The 23,403-nt window shown below is 52.5% G+C and overlaps 1 protein-coding gene and 2 non-coding genes across 20 annotated transcripts; all 3 read left to right on the top strand.

Annotated features, from left to right (window-relative positions):
- Window positions 1-1,826: 1,826 nt before the first annotated feature.
- On the top strand, window positions 1,827-22,832 carry EIF4G1 (eukaryotic translation initiation factor 4 gamma 1). Of its 18 annotated transcripts, none has more exons than XM_017955620.2 (34): window positions 1,882-2,006; window positions 2,822-2,878; window positions 3,095-3,188; window positions 3,478-3,564; window positions 4,060-4,080; window positions 4,657-4,833; window positions 5,047-5,146; window positions 6,997-7,109; window positions 7,944-8,036; window positions 8,241-8,307; window positions 8,606-9,421; window positions 9,686-9,774; window positions 9,867-10,053; window positions 10,142-10,275; window positions 10,404-10,562; window positions 10,732-10,917; window positions 11,104-11,301; window positions 11,524-11,670; window positions 12,201-12,437; window positions 12,589-12,693; window positions 12,800-12,959; window positions 13,171-13,271; window positions 14,150-14,252; window positions 14,500-14,602; window positions 14,834-15,066; window positions 15,204-15,322; window positions 15,451-15,623; window positions 16,431-16,556; window positions 16,709-16,790; window positions 18,756-18,854; window positions 18,962-19,096; window positions 19,219-19,300; window positions 19,437-19,577; window positions 22,205-22,832. In XM_017955620.2, exons 3-34 carry the CDS (start codon window positions 3,129-3,131, stop codon window positions 22,384-22,386), a joined length of 4,815 nt encoding a protein of 1,604 aa, XP_017811109.1. In that variant the 5' UTR covers window positions 1,882-2,006; window positions 2,822-2,878; window positions 3,095-3,128; the 3' UTR covers window positions 22,387-22,832. The 18 variants fall into 18 exon arrangements, with proteins under 18 accessions (XP_017811110.1, XP_017811114.1, XP_017811111.1 ...); XM_009201244.4 differs by having other exon boundaries at window positions 10,729-10,917; XM_017955626.3 differs by having other exon boundaries at window positions 3,418-3,564; window positions 10,729-10,917.
- On the top strand, window positions 9,477-9,555 carry LOC116274020. Its single transcript, XR_004182503.1, has one exon. It is a non-coding gene; the product is annotated as a small nucleolar RNA SNORD66 (small nucleolar RNA).
- LOC116274019 lies at window positions 13,016-13,091 on the top strand. Its single transcript, XR_004182502.1, has one exon. It is a non-coding gene; the product is annotated as a small nucleolar RNA SNORD66 (small nucleolar RNA).
- Window positions 22,833-23,403: the final 571 nt, after the last annotated feature.

The following is a 23,403-nucleotide window of genomic DNA, read 5'->3' as shown; positions in this document are numbered from 1 at the left end:
TCCGTGGGAGTGTCTGCTCTTTTTATATTTTATTTTATTTATTTATTTATTTGAAACAGAGTCTCACTCTGTCGCCCAGGCTGGAGTGCAGTCGCGATCTCAGGTCACTGCAGCCTCCAACTCCCAGGTTCAAGCGATTCTCCTGCCTTAGCCTCTCCACTAGCTGGGACTACAGGTGCTTGCCACCACATCAGGCTGATATTTCTATTTAGTGTAGAGATGAGGTTTCACCATGTTGGCAAGGGTGGTCCCGAACTCCAGACTTCAGGTGATCTGCCCACCTTGGCCTCCCAAAGTGCTGAAATTACAGGCGTGAGCCACCGTGCCTGACCTTATTTTTTATCTTTATTTTTTGAGGCGGAGTCTCACTGTCATCCAGGCTGGAGTGCAGTGGCGCAATCTTGGTCCACTGCAACCTCCCTCTCCCGGGTTCAAGCAGTTATCTGCCTCTGCCTCTGCCTCTGCCTCCCGAGTGGCTAGGACTACAGGCGTGTACCACCAGGCCCGGCTAATTTTTTGTATTTTAGTAGAGACGGGGGTTTCACCATGTTGGCCAGGATGGTCTAGATCTTCTGACCTTGTGATCCGCCCACCTCGGCCTCCCAAAGTGCTGGGATTACAGGCGTGAACCACCGCGCCCCGCCCACGATCTTTTTAAACTACAAATCTCATACTACTTGGCCTAGTTAGAATGTTTCTATCCTTTTAATTTCCTTTGTTATAGCCCTTTCAATGACCTAATCTAAATTATTTTCAAAGCCTGCATAATTCGTATTGTATCACGATTTACTTAGGCAGGACTGAGTCTTTAATTTCTTTTCTTTTTTTTTTTTTTTGATATGGAGTCTCACCCTGTCGCCAGGTTAGAGTGCAGTGGCACAATCTCGGCTCACTGCAACCTCCGCCTCCCGGGTTCAAGCAATTCTTTGCCTCTGCCTACTGAGTAGCTGGGACTACAGGCGCCCGCCACCAGGCCCGGCTAATTTTTTGTATTTTAGTAGAGACGGGGGATTCGCCATGTTGGCCAGGATGGTCTCGATCTCCTGACCCCGTGATCCGCCCGCCTCGGCTTCCCAAAGTGCTGGGATTGCAGGCGTGAGCCACCGCGCCCGGCCCATGATCTTTTTAAACTACAAATCTCATACTACTTGGCCTAGTTAGAATGTTTCTATCCTTTTAATTTCCTTTGTTATAGCCCTTTCAATGGCCTAATCTAAATTCTTTTCAAAGCCTGCATAATTTGTATTGTATCACGATTTACTTAGGCAAGACCGAGTCTTTAATTTCTTTTCTTTTGTTTTTTGAGATGGGAGTCTCGCCCTGTCGCCAGGTTAGGCTAGAGTGAGGTGGCACAATCTCCACTCACTGCAACCTCTGCTTCCCGGGGTCAAGCAATTCTCCTGCCTCAGCCTCCCGAGTAGCTGGGACTACAGGCACACGCCACCACGCCCCGGTAATTTTTGTATTTTTAGTGGAGACGAGGGTTCACCATGTTGGCCAGGATGGTCTCGATCTCTTGACCTCGTGATCCGCCCACCTTGGCCTCGAAAAGTGCTGGGATTACAAGCGTGAGCCACTGCGCCCGCCTTTTTTTTTTTTTTTTTTTTGCCAAGTCTTTAATTTCAGTTTCTCAGGCCCCAACCAGCACTTCGCCTTGTACTTAGCATGCACTCAATAAATGGTTGCTTAAAGTATAAATGAACTAAAGAATCGCGGAACAGACAGAGACCCAGAGGGGAGTCGGTCCGGGAGTCTCAAAGTTCGGGAGGGGACACGGGGGCGGGCTGTGGCTGTCATGTGACGGGGCGGGGCAAATCCCATGTGCTCGGCGGCGCAGAGCGCCCGGCGCGGCTCCGCCCCCTGCGCCGGTCACGTGGGGGCGCCGGCTGCGCCTGCGGAGAAGCGGTGGCCGCCGAGCGGGATCTGTGCGGGGAGCCGGAAATGGTTGTGGACTACGTCTGTGCGGCTGCGTGGGGCTCGGCCGCGCGGACTGAAGGAGACTGAAGGTAAAGCCGCCATGTCCGGGCCCGACCCGGCCCCCCCACCCCCTCCCCCCGCATCCGCCGCCATCCGGGCCGGGACCGGCCACCCTGCGCCGCCGCCCCGGCGCCCTAGCCCCGCGGCCCGAGCCCGGGCCCCGGCCCGCCAGGGCCCCGATCCCCGGCCCACGTGTGCCTGGCCCGGCCCGGCCTGGCTGCTGGGTGGGGGTGGGGAGCGCAGGGCCGGACTATGCGGGCCCCGGGGGCTGGGAGGGCGCCGGGTTCGTCGCAGCGAAATGCCACCTCGGCCTGACCCGAGGAGGCCCGGCAGCCCACGGGCGCAGGCACCACGGCTCCCGGCCCGCCGCCCCCTCCCCCCTTCGCGGCCGGGCCGCCGGGAAGTGACACGTTGTTCTTTGGCACTGGCCCGCGCTGCGCAGGGAGGGCGCAGGGGAGGGAGGAGGTGGCGGCGGGCAGGGAGGAGCCCCCGGCCCCGCCCGCCCTCCGGGCCGACCCTCACTTGCCTGAAACCGGCTCCTCGACGGCCGCCGCCCGCCTGGCCTTTTAGGGCCTGACTCCCGCCCTTCCTGGCCTACACTCCTGGGCGGCGGCAGGCCTAGCTTCTGGCCCAGTGCGGGTTCTCTGGCGGCAGGCGTATCTTGTGTGCCCCTGGGCCAGGCCCGAACCCGGTGTGCCCGGGTGGGGGGTGGGGACACCACGGCCGAAGCAGCTAGCTCTGTTCGTGATCCGGGAGCCTGGTGCCAGCGAGACCTGGAATTTCCGGTCTGGTTGGTCTTGGGCCCCGCGGAGCCAGGTTGATACCCCTCACCTCCCAACCCCAGGCCCTCGGATGCCCAGAACCTGTAGGCCGCACCGTGGACTTATTCTTAATCGAGGGGGTGAGTGAGGGGACTGTTTGAGTAGACCAGGGGTTGGTTGGAAGTGATGTGGGATTGACAGCATGTTGGTGGGGACAGGCTCTATCTTTTCTGCTTCACCCTCTTGGCATCTCTGGGACTCCGTATGGGACCCAGCCTTGCATCAACCCTTCTACCGCCCCATTTGCCTTAAGCTTGGGTCCTTTCCTCTTCCTGAGCGCCACTCTTTCCCAACAGGTGCTGGGGGGACCCTGATGTGGCACCAAATGAAATGAACAAAGCTCCACAGTCCACAGGCCCCCCACCCGCCCCATCCCCCGGACTCCCACAGGTAATTAGGGAGGAATTAGCAGGGGTGGGGGTGGGGGAGACCAGGCAGTCGGGCAGGAACAGGTTCCAGCCTCTGGATTTTCCTACCCCCATCTGTGTCAGGGCAAAGTGCAGCCGCCTGCTGCCAAATTGAGACAGGGCCCCTGGGCTGTCCCCGGGGGCTGTCACGGGGAGGGGGTATGTGGATTGTTAAGGCTCTTGCCGCAGATCTGCTCCCCTTATTTCACCAGCTTGGGTTTCTGCCCCACCTGGGCTTCCCCTCTTGCTGAACTCTGGTCTCCCCTCTTCAGCCAGCGTTTCCCCCGGGGCAGACAGCGCCGGTGGTGTTCAGTACGCCACAAGCGACACAAATGAACACGCCTTCTCAGCCCCGCCAGGTGAGGGGCTGTGGGGAGGGGAGTAGGGGGCCTGGGTGGGAGCAGTGGAAAGCTTTGGCCAATTTAGGCCTAAGATGGAAACTGGAGGCCCCGTACCTGGCCTTAATCCTCTGTGTTCTTTCATGCGGCTCTGCGCCTTGCCCTGTTGATTACTTAACGGTGGCTGGTCCCTTGGATAGTATATTGTCAATGAGGGTGGCATTACTGGGATCCTAGTGCATCTAAGAATTGGGGGCAGTGCTTTGGGCCCTGCTGCCAACTCTTGCTTTCCTATTTGCTCCTTTTACCGGAGGCTGCCATTGCTCTATTGCTCTCTCTGCTTTCTCTTTGGACTGTGGTGAGGTAAACACTTCAGCTGGTCCTTGCCTTTCTCTGTTCCGCAACTTCTTCCTTACTAAGTGGGAGGATTCTTGTCCTGTCCTATTGCCTTCATTCCCTCCCCCCGCCATCACCTTGGGGATAATTCTTTTCTTTCCTGTCCCCATGTGCTCTCAGGGAGGATTCAGGTCTCTGCAGGTAATACCCCTTTCCTAACCCTGGACGGTCTCCTGGTCTCATCCTTACCCTCCATCCTAGTCAGGGGCTAGACACAGGGAATGGGAGTCTTCAGGGTGGTGACTTGTTTGCTGTCCAGGTTCTCAGTTGGACGCCGAGTGATGCATGTTAGGGGCTACATCTTGAAGAACGCGCATCTGGGGACTGGGAGGCTGTTGCATGTTATGGTTAGCTCCTCATTACATGCTGGTGGAGCAGTGCATGCTGGGGGTATGTTGCCCGAAAGGGCCTTACTTAGGCATGATGCATCTGGGTGTTAGGAAGCCTCTGCAGAGGGGTAGTTTGGTACAGGTGACATGCGTAAGCATGGCAGTGAGAGAGTAAATCTATACAGGATGCAAACTGTACATCTGAATTTGGAGGGCGTGTGTGTGTTCAAGAAGCTGCTTAACCATTTGGTCAAGTGGTCTTGGAAGGATTGGTCTCCATGTTCTGAAGCCCACAGTACTTTCCAGGCTATAGAGACATTGTGGAGTGGCTATGTTTTGTCCACTTCCTCCTCTTTACAATACCAACTGCTTTCCTCCCTCCTGACAGCACTTCTACCCTAGCCGGGCCCAGCCCCCGAGCAGTGCAGCCTCCCGAGTGCAGAGCGCAGCCCCTGCCCGCCCTGGCCCAGCTGCCCATGTCTACCCTGCTGGATCCCAAGTAATGATGATCCCTTCCCAGATCTCCTACCCAGCCTCCCAGGGGGCCTACTACATCCCTGGACAGGTGAGGCTGGGGGCTTGGAGCCTAGAAGCCACAGACCCATATACTTCTCACTTCCCTCACCCTGACCCTCCAGTTCCATTCCTTTTCCAGAGGTGGGACTTACTTCTGATCATTGCCCAGAGTTGGCTTGTCTTGTCTTGACCTACATTCTTTTTGGAGTCTGATATGGAACTCATAGCTCCCTCAACTCCTTCTCTCCCCCTCCCCAACCAGGGGCGTTCCACATATGTTGTCCCGACACAGCAGTACCCTGTGCAGCCAGGAGCCCCAGGCTTCTATCCAGGTGCAAGCCCTACAGAATTTGGGACCTACGGTAAGCAGGGGAGGGAGTCGGAGGTGAGATCAAGCCCAAGGGAGCATCTAAACCCATCTGCTGATTTCTAAAGCAGAAGACCCTTCCCAGGCTTGGCTTTTGGTCTAAAAATGATAAAGTTAATAGGTGGTAGGGATTGGTGCTTAATATTTAACTGGTGTTGATTGTGGGGAGAAAATGTGATTCTATTGCCAGGAGAGTTTAGGGTCTTCCCCACATCAGGGAATATAGAATCAGGTATCAGCCTGAGAGCCTGTTAGTAGACTTTCCCTATGACACTTCTTCCATGGTTGGGAGCCCATGTAATGCAAATTCGGGAGGTTTTTGTAGCTATTTTTTATTTATATTCTAGGAAAGGATTAGTCTGTTCTTTATGGCAGTGGTTTCCAAGTGTTTTGATCACCTATCAGGAAAAGTTTTGAGTATGAATCTCTCATACACATATGTTTTTGTTTATATGTATGCAAAATTTAAACATATACACTCGTGCTTGTCAAAAACAAAACAAGTGGAATTTAGGGATGAAGTTAAAGAATGCGCCCTGGCCGTGCGAGGGATCTTGCCTGTAATCCCAGCACTTTGGGAGGCAGGAGGACTGCTTAAGGCCAGGAGTTTGAGACCAGCCTGGGAAACATAGTGAGACCCTGTCTCTTTTAAAATTTAAGGGGGAGCTGAGTGCGGTGGCCCATGCCTGTAATCTCAGCACTTTGGGAGGCTGAGGCAGGTTGATCACTTGAGGTCAGGAGTTGAGACCAGCCTGGCCAACATAGTGGAACCCCGTTTCTACTAAATTTTATTGTTATTTTTATTTTCTTTTTGAGACAGAGTCTCACTCTGTCACCCAGGCTGGAGTGTAGTGGCACAATCTTGGCTTTCTGCAGCCTCCACCTCCCAGGTTCAAGTGATTCTCCTGCCTCAGCCTCCCGAGCAGCTGGGATTACAGGTGTGTGCCACCACACCCAGCTAATTTTTGTATTTTTAGTAGAGACGGTGTTTCATCATGTTGACCAGGCTGTTCTCGAACTCCTGGCCTCAAGTGATCCACCTGCCTTGGCCTCCCAAAGTGCTGAGATTATAGGCGTGAGGCACCACGCCTGGCCCCGTCTCAACTGAAAATACAAAAATTAGTCGGGCGTGGTGATGCCGTCTTGTAATCCCCACTATTCGGGAGGCTGAGGCAGGAGGATCACTTGAACTTGGGACGTGGAGGTTGCAGTGAACCAGGATTGTGCCACTGTATTCCAGCCTAGGCAATAGAGTGAGACTCCATCTCAAAAAAAAGCATATATATTTAAGGGGAAAAAAAGAACGCACCCCACTTTGGAGATAGTTTGCTTTAAGGAATTAATTTTTCTTCATATTGAGCCTAGCTCATTATGTTACTTTGTTTCTTTGCCCCTTTGTAAAGGGCTGGAAACAGGAACTGGACTCAGGTTAAATGGAACAGGGTTGTCAAATCTCTTTCATTCCCAGCCAAAGACCTGGTTCTGTTTCAGGTTCAGAGTATGTGTGTACACATTGATAGCGGGTGGGGTACATATATGAGACTACCTTGTACGGTAGAAGGACAGACATAAGTCCTCTTGGTTGCTGGTGTGTGGTGGGTAAGGAGTGCCTGCCTATGAGATGTGTGTGTGTGTGTGTGTCAGTGTTAGGAATTCTTGTAAACGCAGTTCAGACTGGTTCCCCAGCTTTGACAGACACCTGATTCCCTGGGGGAGGAGGGCAGGGCAGGGCAAGGGGCCGGCTGTGGGTGTTGAGAGGTTTTGGGGTGGGAGGTGTCAAGCAGGCATTAGGATATGGTTGGGCCCTGACGCTACCACCATTCTTCTCTGTCCCCCTCCCCCAAGCTGGCGCCTACTATCCAGCCCAAGGGGTGCAGCAGTTTCCCACTGGTGTGGCCCCCGCCCCAGTTTTGATGAACCAGCCACCCCAGATTGCTCCCAAGAGGGAACGTAAGACGGTGAGTAGCAGCTAGGGGCTCCGGGACATCTGGGAAGGGGAGAATCAAGGTCAGATGCTGCTGGGACATTGTGCCGGAAAGAACAGTGACTTGAGGAGGAAGGAGCTGAGAGTGGGCAGAGAATGGGGTCTGTGGAGGGCTCAGGTTCTTTGTAAGATACTAAGATTTTAGCATAGAAGCAGGTCATGGGAAGACTGAAGCGGCTAGCGAGGAAGTTCCTGTGAGACCTGGGTGCTGGGAGGTTGGAAGAACTGTGCTTGCTTTTGGGCTTCTGGTGGCTTGCCTTGGAAATGGTTTGTTTTCTGTGGCCCCAGCCCCCATCCCCACCCGGCCCCCCCAACAAGTCCTGGAAGCTCTCAAGGCCTCCGCCTCTGCTCAGTCCTCAAGCCCTGGGCGTGGTGCCCAGAATAGGGTGCCAGAGCTGGGGAAGCCGCTGAGTCACCCTGGCTCCACCTACTGGATCTGGGCCCTGCCCCCAGAGATCAGGCACACTAGCCACAAGTGAGCCGATTGGGTGCTAGATGGGGGTCTTGGGCCCCAGGGTGTGCAGCCACTGGCTTGGGGACTGCTGGTGGGGTAGGGATGAGGGAGGGAGGGGCATTGTGATGTACAGGGCTGCTTTGTGAGGTCAGGGGTCTCTTAAGGGTGGGAGCTAGGGCAGGGACTACAAGAGCAGCCAGATGGGCTGAAAGTGGAACTCAAGGGGTTTCTGGCACCTACCTACCTGCTTCCCAGTGTGGGGTGGGGAGTTGGCCCAGAGTCTTTAAGAGTGGGGCAGGGTGGAGAGGTGGGCTCTTCCTGCTTCCCACTCATCCCATAACTTTCTTTCCCCAGATCCGAATTCGAGATCCAAACCAAGGAGGAAAGGATATCACGGAGGAGATCATGTCTGGGGCCCGCACTGCCTCCACACCCACCCCTCCCCAGGTACTGTCTGCTTTTTGAGCGATACCCTGACTGGGATGTCTGTTCTGCCCTGGACTCCCAAGTCTCTGGATCTTTTCTTTCAACTAAGGGATTTATTTCCCTGCTTTCCTGGATTTCTAGGCAGAGCTAAAGTAGAAATGGCTCTAGTAAAGAAGGGTTGTGGGACTCTTCAGTGCAAACTTGGTAACCCTTTGTGTCCTGCAGACGGGAGGCGGTCTGGAGCCTCAAGCTAATGGGGAGACGCCCCAGGTTGCTGTCATTGTCCGGCCAGGTAAGTAAGCGGGTGGGATGGAGCTTTTACGGGGAAAGGGAATGTTGACAGTTTGCTGTCACCTCAATGCTGAGGTGGTGGAGTGACTTGAACTGGGTACCAGAGAAGGATGACTTAGATTTCAGGTTGTGGGATTTTGAGGGTGAATTGGGTTTTGGATGAAAGTGGAAGTATAGCTTAGGTGGGAGATGATGACGTGGGAGTGTTAAGTTGGAAATACCTTGGCTGGAGGATGGGGAGGAACAACAGCAGTGAAGCACTTGCCTTTAGTTGCTCATTCTTCCTTCCTATGGTGCAGATGACCGGTCACAGGGAGCAATCATTGCTGACCGGCCAGGGCTGCCTGGCCCAGAGCACAGCCCTTCAGAATCCCAGCCTTCGTCACCTTCTCCGACCCCATCACCATCCCCAGTCTTGGAACCGGGGTCTGAGCCTAATCTCGCAGTCCTCTCTATTCCTGGGGACACTATGGCAACTATACAAATGTCTGTAGAAGAATCAACCCCCATCTCCCGTGAAACTGGGGAGCCATATCGCCTCTCTCCAGAACCCACTCCTCTCGCCGAACCCATACTGGAAGTAGAAGTGACACTTAGCAAACCAGTTCCAGAATCTGAATTCTCTTCCAGTCCTCTCCAGGCTTCCACTCCTCTGGCATCTCACACAGTGGAAATTCATGAGCCTAATGGCATGGTCCCATCTGAAGATCTGGAACCAGAGGTGGAGTCCAGCCCAGAGCTTGCTCCTCCACCATCTTGCCCTTCCGAATCCCCTGTGCCCATTGCTCCAACTGCCCAACCTGAGGAACTGCTCAACGGAGCCCCCTCGCCACCAGCTGTGGACTTAAGCCCAGTCAGTGAGCCAGAGGAGCAGGCCAAGGAGGTGACAGCATCAGTGGCGCCCGCCACCATCCCCTCTGCCACTCCAGCTATGGCTCCTTCAGCTACTTCCCCCGCTCAGGAGGAGGAAATGGAAGAAGAAGAAGAAGAAGAGGAAGAAGGAGAAGCAGGAGAAGCTGAGAGTGAGAAGGGAGGAGAGGAACTGCTCCCCCCAGAGAGCACCCCTGTTCCAGCCAACTTGTCTCAGAATTTGGAGGCAGCAGCGGCCACTCAAGGTAAGGATTGGTTGGGCGGTAGAGGTAGGGTGGGCTAGGGGATGTGGTTCCTTGCCCTCCTTGATGACCTCCCGTTTTTGCCATGTTTCTGGGTCATAGAGGCCCTGCAATGGAATCTAAGAACTAGATTAAGGACTTTTAAGCCTGAAGACTGTGATGCAAAGGGGAAATATGTACTTTGGCTGCTTTTTATTTCCCAGGGATTAAGGGTACTCCTTAAATTATTGGCAAAGACCCATGCTTTTATTTATTTTTTAAAATTAGTGGCAGTATCTGTGCCAAAGAGGAGACGGAAAATTAAGGAGCTAAATAAGAAGGAGGCTGTTGGAGACCTTCTGGATGCCTTCAAGGAGGTAAGGGAGCAGAAAATGGAAGGGGAGAGGGCCAAGTTGAGGTATGGAACAGTGGTCATTGTGCAACCAAAACTGGTGTTCTGTTGTTCTAGGCAAACCCAGCAGTACCAGAGGTGGAAAATCAGCCTCCTGCAGGCAGCAATCCAGGCCCAGAGTCTGAGGGCAGTGGTGTGCCCCCACGTCCTGAGGAAGCAGATGAGACCTGGGACTCAAAGGAAGACAAAATTCACAATGCTGAGAACATCCAGCCCGGGGAACAGAAGTATGAATATAAGTCAGGTATGCTGAAGAAAGGGTTGAGAATAACTTGAGTTTTCTTATTAGGGCCAGAGAAGACAGTATGATTGCTTCATTCTCTTCCTCGCAGATCAGTGGAAGCCTCTAAACCTAGAGGAGAAAAAACGTTACGACCGTGAGTTCCTGCTTGGTTTTCAGTTCATCTTTGCCAGTATGCAGAAGCCAGAGGGATTGCCCCATATCAGTGATGTGGTGCTGGACAAGGTTAGTGGCTTGAGTCAGGGAGGGGACGATAAGTTTGTGCTGGATGGATTGGGGAGGAGCCTGAGGTCCTGAAAGAGTAGTCAACTGCTCTAGCCTGCTTCTAAGACCTTTTCCTGTCCTCTTTGCAGGCCAATAAAACACCACTGCGACCACTGGACCCCACTAGACTACAAGGCATAAATTATGGCCCAGACTTCACTCCATCCTTTGCCAACCTTGGCCGGCCAGCCCTTAGCACCCGTGGGCCCCCAAGGGGTGGGCCAGGTGGGGAGCTGCCCCGAGGGCCGGTGAGTGGGGCTGGGTAAAGGGGCAGGTGGGTAAGGAGGGGGAGTAGATGATTCCCCTGTGTCTCAGTGCTGATGGGGAGGGTTTTGCCCTGGAGGCGTGTAGTAGTGGTATCACATATTGTGCTGACTAGTTCCACGTCCCCTCTTGTCTTCATCCCTTGCTTAGCAGCCTGGCCTGGGACCCCGGCGCTCTCAGCAGGGCACCCGAAAAGAACCACGCAAGATCATTGCCACAGTGTTAATGACCGAAGATATAAAACTGAACAAAGCAGAGAAAGCCTGGAAACCCAGCAGCAAGCGGACGGCAGCTGATAAGGACCGAGGGGAAGAGGATGCTGATGGCAGCAAAACCCAGGTACTGGCGAGTCCTGCTTTTGGTCTCTCTCCATTTCTTTTCCAGGTCTGCTGTCAGTGCCCTCTTTGCTGCTTTTTGTCCTTATCAGTAGCATCTGTCATGCCTAAGTCCCCACCACTCTCTCCTGTCCCTCCGAACAGCCTGTTCTGAGACCCTCACTGGAACTCTTGTCTCCTCTTCCTCCAGGACCTATTCCGCAGGGTGCGCTCCATCCTGAATAAGCTGACACCCCAGATGTTCCAGCAGCTGATGAAGCAAGTGACGCAGCTGGCCATTGACACCGAGGAACGCCTCAAAGGGGTCATTGACCTCATTTTTGAGAAGGCCATTTCAGAGCCCAACTTCTCTGTGGCCTATGCCAACATGTGCCGCTGCCTCATGGCGGTTAGTTTCCACTGGGTTCTAAATCTTATGGTCTAGTTGCCCATTTCTATTCCCAAGACTCCTTGAGTCCAGCTTCTTGGTTCTCCTCCAACTTGCACCTCTTCCAGCTGGAAGGAGGCAGAGCTGGGGCCAGATATCTTCCTGGGTCAGGTAGTTAAAGGCTCTTGGAGGGCCTTCCCTGCCCAGTACTAGTCTGAGTGTGACATTCTCTCCGACCTGCAGCTGAAAGTGCCCACTACGGAAAAGCCAACAGTGACTGTAAACTTCCGAAAGCTGTTGTTGAATCGATGTCAGAAGGAGTTTGAGAAAGACAAAGATGATGATGAGGTTTTTGAGAAGAAGCAAAAAGAGATGGATGAAGCTGCTACGGTGAGAGAAAACCTACTACCGATTCCACTCCCCACTCAGCTCCTTCCCTCACCCAGATGCTACTCAACTGTAGAATTTGGAATGGAGATAGTGGTGTCTTGGGGATTTCTCTGGCTCAGAACTTTTTTTTTTCCTTTTTGAGACAGAGTCTCGCTCTGTCACCGAGGCTGGAGTGCAGTGGCGTGATCTTGGCTAGCCTCCACCTCCCGAGTTCAAGCGATTGTCCTGCCTCAGCCTCCCAAGTAGCTGGGATTACAGGCATGTGCCACCATACCTGGCTAATTTTTTTGCATTTTTAGTAGAGACGGGGTTTTACCATGTTGGCCAAGCTGGTCTCAAACTCCTGACCTCAAGTGATCTGTCTGCCTCGGTCTCCCAAAGTGGTGGGATTACAGGCATGAGCCACTAAGCCCAGCCAGCCTGCCTCAGGACTGAGTGCTTATTGCTAAGTTTGGATATCCAGGTAGAAAAGGGTTTTAGCAGAGTGGCTGGCTATCTTTTTGACACAATCCCTGTCCTGTGAATGGCAGGCAGAGGAACGAGGACGCCTTAAGGAAGAGCTGGAAGAGGCTCGGGACATAGCCCGGCGGCGCTCTTTAGGGAATATCAAGTTTATTGGGGAGTTGTTCAAGCTGAAGATGTTAACAGAGGCAATAATGCATGACTGTGTGGTCAAACTGCTTAAGAACCATGATGAAGAGTCCCTTGAGTGCCTTTGTCGTCTGCTTACCACCATTGGCAAAGACCTGGACTTTGAAAAAGCCAAGGTAGAGGTCGTTGCATCTGGAGGGGGATGGGCTGAAGCATGCGGGGCTCACTGAGCCACAGTGACGGGGCGGAAGGCCTGAGGAGGGGTGGGGCCTGCAGTTATAGGTGAGACATGAGAAGTTCCTGGTCTGATGCCTTTCTCCTCCATAGCCCCGAATGGATCAGTATTTCAACCAGATGGAAAAAATCATTAAAGAAAAGAAGACGTCATCCCGCATCCGCTTTATGCTGCAGGACGTGCTGGATCTGCGAGGGGTGTGTGTCCCCCTCCTCCCCAGTGCCAGCCTGCTGCCTCCAGTTTCTGACACTGTCTTGTCTGGCCTTCCCTGACATCATCGTGACTGGCCTTCTGTCTCCACAGAGCAATTGGGTGCCACGCCGAGGGGATCAGGGTCCCAAGACCATTGACCAGATCCATAAGGAGGCTGAGATGGAAGAACATCGAGAGCACATCAAAGTGCAGCAGCTCATGGCCAAGGGCAGTGACAAGCGTCGGGGTGGCCCTCCAGGCCCGCCCATCAGTGAGTTCCAGGCTGGGATTGAGAAGGGAGCAGTGAAGAGACTGGGAGGTTATACTTTCCTCTGATGACTTCCTGTTAGTGCCACGTGTCTGGGCCACTGAGACCCCATGATGGAACTGAGGATCTGAGGAAGGGAGGCTGGGGGTGGCCCAAGGGGAAGGGGCTGCTAAGGTTTATTCATTATTCCAGTATGCCCCTCTTTTTGTGTCAGGCCGTGGACTTCCACTTGTGGATGATGGTGGCTGGAACACAGTTCCCATCAGCAAAGGTAGCCGCCCCATTGACACCTCACGACTCACCAAGATCACCAAGGTAGGGGTGTGTGTGGGAGTGGGTGATTCAACTCAGGTTTAGATCTTCGTCCCCTCACTTTTCTTTTTTTTTCTTTTTTTTTTTTTTTTGAGACGGAGTCTCGCTCTGTTGCCCAGGCTGGAGTGCAGTGGCCGGATCTCGGCTCACTGCAAGCTCTGCCTCCCAGGTTCACGCCATTCTCCTGCCTCAGCCTCCTGAGTAGCTGGGACTACAGGCGCCCGCCACCTCGCCCGGCTAGTTTTTTGTATTTTTTAGTAGAGATGGGATTTCACCATGTTAGCCAGGATGGTCTCGATCTCCTGACCTCGTGATCCACCCGTCTCGGCCTCCCAAAGTGCTGGGATTACAGGCTTGAGCCACCACGCCCAGCCGTCCCCTCACTTTTCTAAGGTTGAGAAGGTGACAACTAAATGTTTCCTCTTAGACTAACTGGTTGGATTGGTAGAGACAGTACTGCCAGCTGTAGAGGGAGGGTGGTACTCCCATTAGTCTGGACCAGTGTTTTGCAAACACACACACGTGCCAGATCCAGCCCATTCATACATCCCAGGACCCAGTAGTGGGTTTTTACATTTTAAAGTTGTGAAAAATTAAAAAGTGAATGGTAATTTATGCTGTGGAAATTAAGTAAAATGTAAATGTCAGTGTCCATGAAGTTTTATTAGAACACAGTCACAGCCATGCCTTTATCATCTACAGCTGGTTTCATGCTGCTGTGGCAGAAATGAGTAGTTGCAATAGAGACTGGCCCATTATTAGAAAAGGTTTTCTGATCCCTGCACTGGGCCGTGCACTGCCTGTTTGGCTGCATGTGGTGGTGCTGGCCAAGGGACTCAGCCAGGTTAGACCTATGACTCTACTCCCCTTTTCTTCTTCAGCCTGGCTCCATCGATTCTAACAACCAGCTCTTTGCACCTGGAGGGCGACTGAGCTGGGGCAAGGGCAGCAGCGGAGGCTCAGGAGCCAAGCCCTCAGACGCAGGTACGGAGGCAGTGTCAGGAGCTGGGTGGTGATCCGTCAGAGCTCCCTTGAGGACAGAGCCTTTCCTGTTAGGCTTTCAGTACAAGGGAGTTAGGCAATGTAGGCAATAGAGGAGGTTTGTGTTGTGGTTCCAGGGATTGAACTGCTTTACTTTTGGGACTGGGACCAACTGTCTTAAACTGGCAAGTAGGGGATAAAATGCAGGAAAGGAGAAAAATATTTTAATACGGATTTTCTGCATCCCCAGCATCAGAAGCTGCTCGCCCAGCTACTAGTACTTTGAATCGCTTCTCAGCCCTTCAACAAGCGGTTCCCACAGAAAGCACAGATAATAGGCGTGTGGTGCAGAGGTGAGGTTTCCTGGACGTCTTTGTTATTCACACTGGGGGTACCATGATTGGGTTCTGGTTGTTGCCATGGGATGGAAATTCTTCATACCTGTCCTGGTTGGAGCCCTTGGGTTAGATTGGGGCATATTCATTATGTCAAGAACAAGGCCCAACAGTTGCTTAGCATGTTGTGTAATTATATGAGTGCCTGGGCAGTGCAAGTGAGTGAAAATGTGCCTGTCTCTCTTCCAGGAGTAGCTTGAGCCGGGAACGAGGCGAGAAAGCCGGGGACCGGGGAGACCGCATAGAGCGGAGTGAGCGGGGAGGGGACCGTGGGGACCGGCTTGATCGTGCGCGGACACCTGCTACCAAGCGGAGCTTCAGCAAGGAAGTGGAGGAGCGGAGTAGAGAACGGCCCTCCCAGCCTGAGGGGCTGCGCAAAGCAGCTAGCCTCACGGAGGATCGGGACCGTGGGCGGGATGCCGGTGAGAGTCTGGGAGAGGAATGGAGGGAAAAGTGTTGGCTGCCTTGGGACTAGCTGGTCCCCAGCTTTTTGAGAGCTCTGAATCTTGTTTGCTGGGAAGACTAAAAAGTCTCTCTAATCTGTGTTCTCTTCCCACAGTGAAGCGAGAAGCTACCCTACCCCCAGTGAGCCCCCCGAAGGCAGCACTCTCTGAGGAGGAGTTAGAGAAGAAATCCAAGGCTATCATTGAGGAATATCTCCATCTCAATGACATGAAAGTAGGCAGTGGGGGGAGCGGTGTGTGATTGAGGAGTGGGCAGGAAGGGATCATGCTGGCAGGCATAGGGGTGCATTGTGTGAGTCAGACAGTGACTGGTCTCTTCCTGCTGTGCCCTGTGCCCCTCAGGAGGCAGTCCAATGTGTGCAGGAGCTGGCCTCACCCTCCCTGCTCTTCATCTTTGTACGGCATGGTGTTGAGTCTACGCTGGAGCGCAGTGCCATTGCTCGTGAGCATATGGGGCAGCTGCTGCACCAGCTGCTCTGTGCTGGACACCTGTCTACTGCTCAGTACTACCAAGGGTATGACCAACTTCTCTGGGCCTCCCACTTCTACAGACCCACAATTTTTTATCTCCTTTTTGGGACCCTTGGAACCTTGCATAAGAATATAGGTTCTCTGGCTGGGTGTGGTGACTCATACCTGTCTTCCCCAACACTTCGGGAGGCCAAGCTGGGTTGGATTGCTAGAGGATCACATGAGGTCGGGAGTTCTAGACCAGCCTGGCCAACATGGTGAAACCCTGTCTCTACTAATAATACAAAAATTAGCCGGGCGTGGTGGTGCAGTAATCCCAGCTACTCAGGGTACTGAGGCAGAAGAATCGCTTGAACCCGGGAGGTTCAAGGGAGGCCACCTCTGTGTCCTTAGCTTGAGATCATTGTCCCCATGTCTAGAAAGTGTTCCTGGGGGCCAGGCACAGTGGCTCACGCCTGTAATCCCAGCACTTTGGGAGGCCGAGGCGGGCGGATCACGAGGTCAGGAGATTGAGACCATCCTGGCTAACACGGTGAAACCCCGTCTCTACTAAAAATGCAAAAAACTAGCCGGGCGTGGTGGCGGGCGCCTGTGGTCCCAGCTACTCGGGAGACTGAGGCAGGAGAATGGCATGAACCCTGGAGGCGGAGCTTGCAGTGAGCCGAGAGCGCGCCACTGCACTCCAGCCTGGGCAACAGAACGAGACTCTGTCTCAAACAAACAAAAAAAAAAAAACTAAAAGAAAATGTTCCTGGGGGTTCCATAGTTGATCCCTTAGCCATGCCATGTTGCCCCAGAAGGAAGAGTGGGGACCTGGCCTAGAATGTCTTGACTTTGAATTCCCTTTGCAGGCTGTATGAAATCTTGGAATTGGCTGAGGACATGGAAATTGACATCCCCCACGTGTGGCTCTACCTAGCGGAACTGGTAACGCCCATTCTGCAGGAAGGTGGGGTGCCCATGGGGGAGCTGTTCAGGTAAGTCCCCTGGGTGGAATTCAGGGGAGGTAAAGACCAGAGGAAAGGTGGTAGGGAAATGTGCTGGGTTGGATAGCCGGATTTGGAGGGAGATGGAGAAGTGGCGAGAGAACTGTGGAGGCTGTCAACATTAGGTTTTTCTCTTCTTGTAGGGAGATTACAAAGCCTCTGAGACCACTGGGCAAAGCTGCTTCCCTGTTGCTGGAGATCCTGGGCCTCCTGTGCAAAAGCATGGTGAGTGAGGGCCAGGAATCCAGAGATGCCTCCCACGGTGTGGTTTTGGCTGTTTGCTGTGGCCCTGAAGCTTCATGGTCCATTGGTGGAGTGGAGTGATGGTGATGGCAGGACTGTGTTGGTACCTGGGAGAGGAAATACTGAGGTGGGCCATCTCCCGCACACCAGTTCCTATCATGAGTTCTGGCCGAGACTGGAGGAGAATGGCAGTCTAAGACCCTATGCCCATGATTGATGCATTTATTTATTCTTTATTGAACTAGGGTTTTGTTGATCATTTATTGTATATTAAGCACTAGGGATACAGCAATGAATAAAACATAAGAAACAAGTTGGTAGAGAAAAAGGAAGAAATGACAGCTTGATAAAAACAGTAAAGTGTGAAATAAAATAGTTGAAGTAGAGTGGAGTATCTTAAGTACTGTGGGGTTGCAAAGGAATATTTGACAATATTCGTGACAGCAGGGTTTCCTCAGGGTGCCGAGGTGGCTTTGTGAAAGTTAATTGGTAACTAGCAAATGTAAAGGCAAAAAGATGGGGAAAAGTAAGTTGAGTGTGGTACTTAGTGGAAGTGAGAACTTGGGGTGAGTGTGTGCAGTTTCAAGGGTTCAGCCATCTTGAACCTGGAGGAGTCACACTTGGGATTTAAAGGAATTGTTATGTCAACATCATTTAATTCTTTTAAATAGATGTGTACCAGGACAAGTTGTTGTTTTTTAACAACAGATAAGCGTATTGAACTATTTGTGTATTTCATCCACTCCAAGGTGCCATAGATTATAAGACATTCTTTATGCGCTGTTAAGAAAGAAAAGACTGGGCCGGGTGTGGTAATTCTAGCACTTTGGGAGGCTGAGGCAGGTGGATCACCTGAGGTCAGGAGTTGGAAACCAGCCTGGCCAACATGATGAAACTCTGTCTCTACAAAAAATACAAAAAAGTTAGCTGGGCCTGGTGGTGTGCACCTGTAGTCCCAGCTACTCGGGAGGCTGAAGCAGGAGAATTGCTTGAACCCAGAAGGGGCAGGTTGCAGTGAGCCAAGATTGTGCCACTGCACTCCAGCCTGGGCGACAGAGCAAGACTGCATCTCAAAATAAAAAAAGATACATATTGGCCGTAAGATAACTTTTAGTTAAAATATGAAAAAAATGGACATGTTTTAAAATATATGAACTGCAATAATCTTGCTAAGGGCCAGTGCCATCATTCTGTTATAAAGAAAAGAATGATGTCTTCATAGTCTGTTGTCTCTTGCAGAAAATGCACTCAGACTGCTGGTTTTATGAGGATTTTTTAATTCATGTTAGGGGTGGGGTGTATCTGTGTCTAACATTTTCTGGGTTTAAGAAACAAGCATACTTGTTAGAAGTTGTCCCTTCCTAGAGGACTTTACGTCGTTTTTCCTACTCTGGTGTCATAGCACTGTGGTGGACAAGTTCTCTTTTATTTTAATTAATTTATTTATTTTTTTGAGACAGTCTCACTCTGTCGTCCAGGCTGGAGTACAGTGGCATGATCTCAGCTCACTGCAACCCTCGCCTTGGGTTCAAGCGATTCTCCTGCTTCAGCCTCCTGAGTAGCTGGGATTACAGGCACCCGCCACCACGCCTGGCTAATTTTTATATTTTCTGTAGAGACAGGATTTCGCCATGTTGGTCAGGCTGGTGTCCAACTCCTGACCTCAGGTGATCTCCCACTTCCACTCTCAGAGTGCTAGGATTACAGGTGTGAGCCACCGTACCTGGGATGAGTTCTTACTTGGCTGGTTATTTGACTGACGTCTGTGCCCTGCACTAGACTATAGGAATGGAAGGGCTGTGCCTGTTAGTACTTCTATAGCATCTTTAATGCCTAGCAGGTACCTAGTAGGCTTTCAGTAAATATTTGTTGGATTCATGTGGTAGAGCTGTTGGGTCCTTGGAGAGAGAGAGCATTGGTAAGTTGGGTTGGTCTTGTGTTTTCCAGGGTCCTAAAAAGGTGGGGATGCTGTGGCGAGAAGCCGGGCTTAGCTGGAAGGAATTTCTACCTGAAGGCCAGGACATTGGTGCATTCATCGCTGAACAGGTTTGGGGCTGGAGTTGGGTTAATTCTAGCATTTGAGACTGGCCAGTCTTCTTTCGTGTCTCACGTTGGCAACCTTACCTCTTAACTGCGGGCCTTTTCCATTGCAGAAGGTGGAGTATACTCTGGGAGAGGAGTCGGAAGCCCCTGGCCAGAGGGCAGTCCCCTCCGAGGAGCTGAACAGGCAGCTGGAGAAGCTGCTGAAGGAGGGTAGCAGTAACCAGCGGGTGTTCGACTGGATAGAGGTAGGTTTCTCCTGGATATTGGTAAAGGAGAGGTAGTTCTTAGGGTGGGGCTGGGGGGTAGCAAGAATGAAGACTGAAGGGCACAATTCAGAGTTGGGGGGTCATTTGTTTCTCCCGTATAGGCCAACCTGAGTGAGCAGCAGATAGCATCCAACACGTTAGTTCGAGCCCTCATGACAGCTGTCTGCTATTCTGCAATTATTTGTAAGAGGAACCAGGGAGATGGAGGGGCAAGGGTGGGCCTGACAGACAAGTGGAGGGAGGTGGGTGTCAGCCTTGGCCTCCCAGTTCTGAACCGGGGTAAGGGTATATTGCTCCACTCATCCCTGTCTTCTTGTAGTTGAGACTCCCCTGCGAGTGGACGTTGCAGTGCTGAAAGCGCGAGCGAAGCTGCTGCAGAAATACCTGTGCGATGAGCAGAAGGAGCTGCAGGCACTCTACGCCCTCCAGGCCCTTGTAGTGACCTTAGAACAGCCTCCCAGTAAGAGCCAGGCCACGGGGACAGGGGTGGGGTGGAGGGACTTCCAGACAGCAGGGCATCAGACCCTTCATGGAAGGGTCTTAACCCAGGAAAGGTAGGTAGTCATTAGAGAGCAAAATGCCCTCAGGGTTTCATTCCTTCCTCTTAATGTTTGTGTTGTGTTGTTCCTACCAGTGGAAGGAGTTAGCCTTGAAGGTTAATTGACTGCCTGTTTTGTGCCTAGCTATGTGTTTGATGCCAACAGTGCAGAGCTGATAAATTATAGGATCTTCTCAGTACCATGTGCCCCCATGGCGTGGCACAGGACTGAAATGCTTTGCTTACCTTGCCTCATGTAGTCCTCACAAATGTTTAGGGTAGATGGTATTACCCCTATTTTCCACATGAGGAGACCGAGGTTTCAGTGAACATGTCTCAGGTTATGCATTCAGCACATAGGTATGTGTCAGGGTACTGGCATGCTCACAGAAAGGAAGCCAAGCAATTTCCTGTGCTGGCATGGAGTTAGTACTGGCGTGAGCAATGAGCCTGGGAAGACGGGTGCTCTTGGAGGGAGGACACCTGGTCTGAGGGATAATGGGTGGGAATTCGCTCCACAACAACTGGGAAGGTGGCGGGGAGAATGCTTGAAACGAGGGCACTATGTGTGTTCTTTCTACCTGTGGTAGGGAGAACTTGACACAGGGAAAAGAAATACTGAAGAAAGGCCAGTGTGGGACAGCACAGCAACCAGTCCTAAGTGAGGCAAGATGGGGCTGAAGAGAGGGATGTGGGCCTGACCACACAGGGCCAGGTGTAAGCCATGGCCAGAGTCTGGGGCTTATTTAGTCTGAGGGCAAGAAAAGGCCTTTGTGGGATTTTAAGCAAGGAATAAAGGAATTTGATTTTAGTTTTTAGATCATCCTGGTCATAGAGGGAAGAGTGATTTGGAATGGGGTGAGAGTGGATGTGGCAGCGTTAGCACCAGTGGCTCAGCCTTGCTGGTGACAGTGGAGAAGAGTGGGTAAATCAAGAGATACTTAGGAAATGGAGTTGGCAGCTTTTAGTTACACTGGTCTGGGGAGGGGCCATGAGAGATTAGAAGTCATGGATGACTCTCAGGATGGTTTTAAATCATGGTGCATTTAGTGGCCATAGTGTGATGGCATTTGCTGGGGTAGGCAGTGCTGGATCAAGTTGAGTTGTGGTCCTTGAGTAAGGGAATCAAGAGATGTCAGCTTGATAGCTGGGGTATCTGGGTCCTTTTGGAAAAGAAGAGGTCAGGGCAGGAGGCAGCTTTGTGAAATGCTGGCAGAGGGTAACTTATGTGCAAGTCATAAGAGGATATGGGCTTGCCTGAGGGAGAGTGATAAGGGCCTGAGATACAGCCCCAAGGAGGTGGAGCAGACATACTGGTAGGGACCGAAAGAGGACAGGCCCCTCTGAACAACCAAGGACAGAAATTTGAGGAGAGGGATGTGGTTGGTAATGCTAGATGCTGCTCTGAGCGTTTGTAGGAGCAGGCCTGAAAATGCAGGATGTCTGGAATATAAAATCAGAGGCCACCCTGGCAAAAACAGTATTTAGTGGGACAGGGGATAGATTCTGGGTCGGAAAGGACTGAGAAATATTTAAGTGAGACAGAAGGGAAAACATCAAGTGTAGACAAAATCTTTTATTAGCTGTAATGTAGTGGTTGAAAACGGGTTTTTGTTTTTAGGTGGGAGAAACTTGGGCTTGAAAATACAGGGCAGAGTGCCTAATCGATTGGATGAGGTCCCTGGGTGGGTATGCATGGGATTTGGAGTGTAAGAATGGGATAAGTGAAGGTTCTGCCCTGCTGTGGCCGGTTGCTGTGGGGTGGGGGTAGCAGGTGACTGTGCCCATAGGCAGAGTTTGTGACTTTGAGCCCGGGCATGCCCTGCAGAACATCCTGGCTTGAAGCATTTCATAGATGGCTTGGTTTGGAAAGACTGGTACTGCCTTGTGGGCACTGGGGTGGGTGTGTTTCAGGGGTTATAGGACATGTGCTTGGGAAGGCCACCCAGCAGCTAGGGGTTGAGGAGAAAGAGGGTCCAAACAGGTGATGCTTGAGTTGAGTCCTGAAGGAACGTGACAAGACGAAGTTTACTGCAAAGGATATAGCATCCACAAAAGTGTCAAGGCCAGAGAAGTTGTGTATGTTGAGGAAATGTGTGCGGAAGGAAGGGAAATTGAGATCAGGAGTTGTCAGGATCTGTTTGGGGGGCAGTGAATTTTCAGGTTACATGTAGCATATATATAGGACTTCTATGTATGATATATATATATAGGACTTTCAGCGATTTCCTAAATTCAGGAGTACCAATTCTGAATATAGTTTTCTCCATTAAATACACCATGGGCAGAGACGTTTCAGGCTGCCAAGGTGAGGCTGAGCAAGTTTGTAAGGTTTTTCCGATGGCCAAGTGACTCATTGCTGTGCAGCGGTCTCTCAGATCATGAGATTAGCATCCTGTCAGAGGCCTAGTCACTCTGGAATGGTCACAAATGTCAGGATGGTGCGTCAGGGCCTTGTTTGAACAGTGGAGCCTGGGAGGGGTCCCTGGGGGGGTGGGCTGGGGTGGCAGTGGCGGGTCACCTCTAACTGTTGTCCTGCCTGCTTGCAGACCTGCTGCGGATGTTCTTTGATGCGCTCTATGACGAGGACGTGGTAAAGGAGGATGCCTTCTACAGTTGGGAGAGTAGCAAGGACCCCGCAGAGCAGCAGGGCAAGGGTGTGGCCCTTAAATCTGTCACAGCCTTCTTCAAGTGGCTCCGTGAGGCAGAGGAGGAGTCTGACCACAACTGAGGGCTGGTGGGGCCGGGGACCTGGAGCCCCATGGACACACAGATGGCCCGGCTAGCCGCCTGGACTGCAGGGGGGCGGCAGCAGCGGCGGTGGCAGTGGGTGCCTGTAGTGTGATGTGTCTGAACTAATAAAGTGGCTGAAGAGGCAGGATGGCTTGGGGCTGCCTGGGGCCCCCCTCCAGGATGCTGCCAGGTGTCCCTCTCCTCCCCCTGGGGCACAGAGATATATTATATATAAAGTCTTGAAATTTGGTGTGTCTTGGGGTGGGGAGGGGCACCAACGCCTGCCCCTGGGGTCCTTTTTTTTATTTTCTGAAAATCACTCTCGGGACTGCCGTCCTCGCTGCTGGGGGCATATGCCCCAGCCCCTGTACCACCCCTGCTGCTGCCTGGGCAGGGGGAAGGGGGGGCACGGTGCCTGTAATTATTAAACATGAATTCAATTAAGCTCACTGCCTCTCTGCTTTGTGGCCTGCTCCCTCTAGAGAAGGTGTCTATAGGTGGGGATCCTTCCCAGAGCTGGCACTGTAGCGCTGTTCCCTGTAACCTGGCACCCCTCCTGCCTCTTCCCCTGTCCATGATTGCAGGGATCTGAGGAGGTTTCCCAGAAGGTTGGGCCCTCAGGTGGGCTTGATGGTGCCCTCCTGGTCCGGAGAGAAGGGAGATTAGTGATAGGACATTCTTGCTAGACTGCTCTCCTACCAGAATGAGTCAAGCCCCTGTGTGGAGAAGGCTCTTGGATTTCGGGTTGTTTATAGTTGGAGAATCCCTTTATGGCTTCAAGGTGTCATCTGTAAAATCAAGGGGCTGGATGCATCAAGGGAGGCTTTCCGGCCCCGTGTAGTGTGACTCGGCTGGCTTAGTGAGTGTTCGCCACCCCTGCCTTCAGGTGGCAGTCGGGTCTGGGAGGAGAGGACCGGCGTTTTCGAACCCGGCCCAGGCCGCCTCTGCGTGGCCGTGACGTCGCTGCGCCCCGCCTACTTGGGTGGTGACGCGACGGCCACGCCCCCGCGCTTAC

This window comes from Papio anubis, chromosome 2 (genome assembly GCF_008728515.1).
Source record: "Papio anubis isolate 15944 chromosome 2, Panubis1.0, whole genome shotgun sequence".
Classification (NCBI taxonomy): Eukaryota; Metazoa; Chordata; class Mammalia; order Primates; family Cercopithecidae; genus Papio; species Papio anubis.
Note: the sequence above shows the minus strand (reverse complement) of the source record. Positions and strands in the feature narration are given on the sequence as shown.

Bases quoted from the DNA above. Each gene is read 5' to 3' on its own strand.
- EIF4G1 (XM_009201244.4), top strand. From the start codon at position 3,129: ATGAACAAAGCTCCACAGTCCACAGGCCCCCCACCCGCCCCATCCCCC. The intron at 7,110-7,943 runs GTGAGTAGCAGC...TTCTTTCCCCAG, and splicing joins CCAAGAGGGAACGTAAGACG to ATCCGAATTCGAGATCCAAA. The intron at 16,557-16,708 runs GTAAGTCCCCTG...CTCTTCTTGTAG, and splicing joins CCCATGGGGGAGCTGTTCAG to GGAGATTACAAAGCCTCTGA.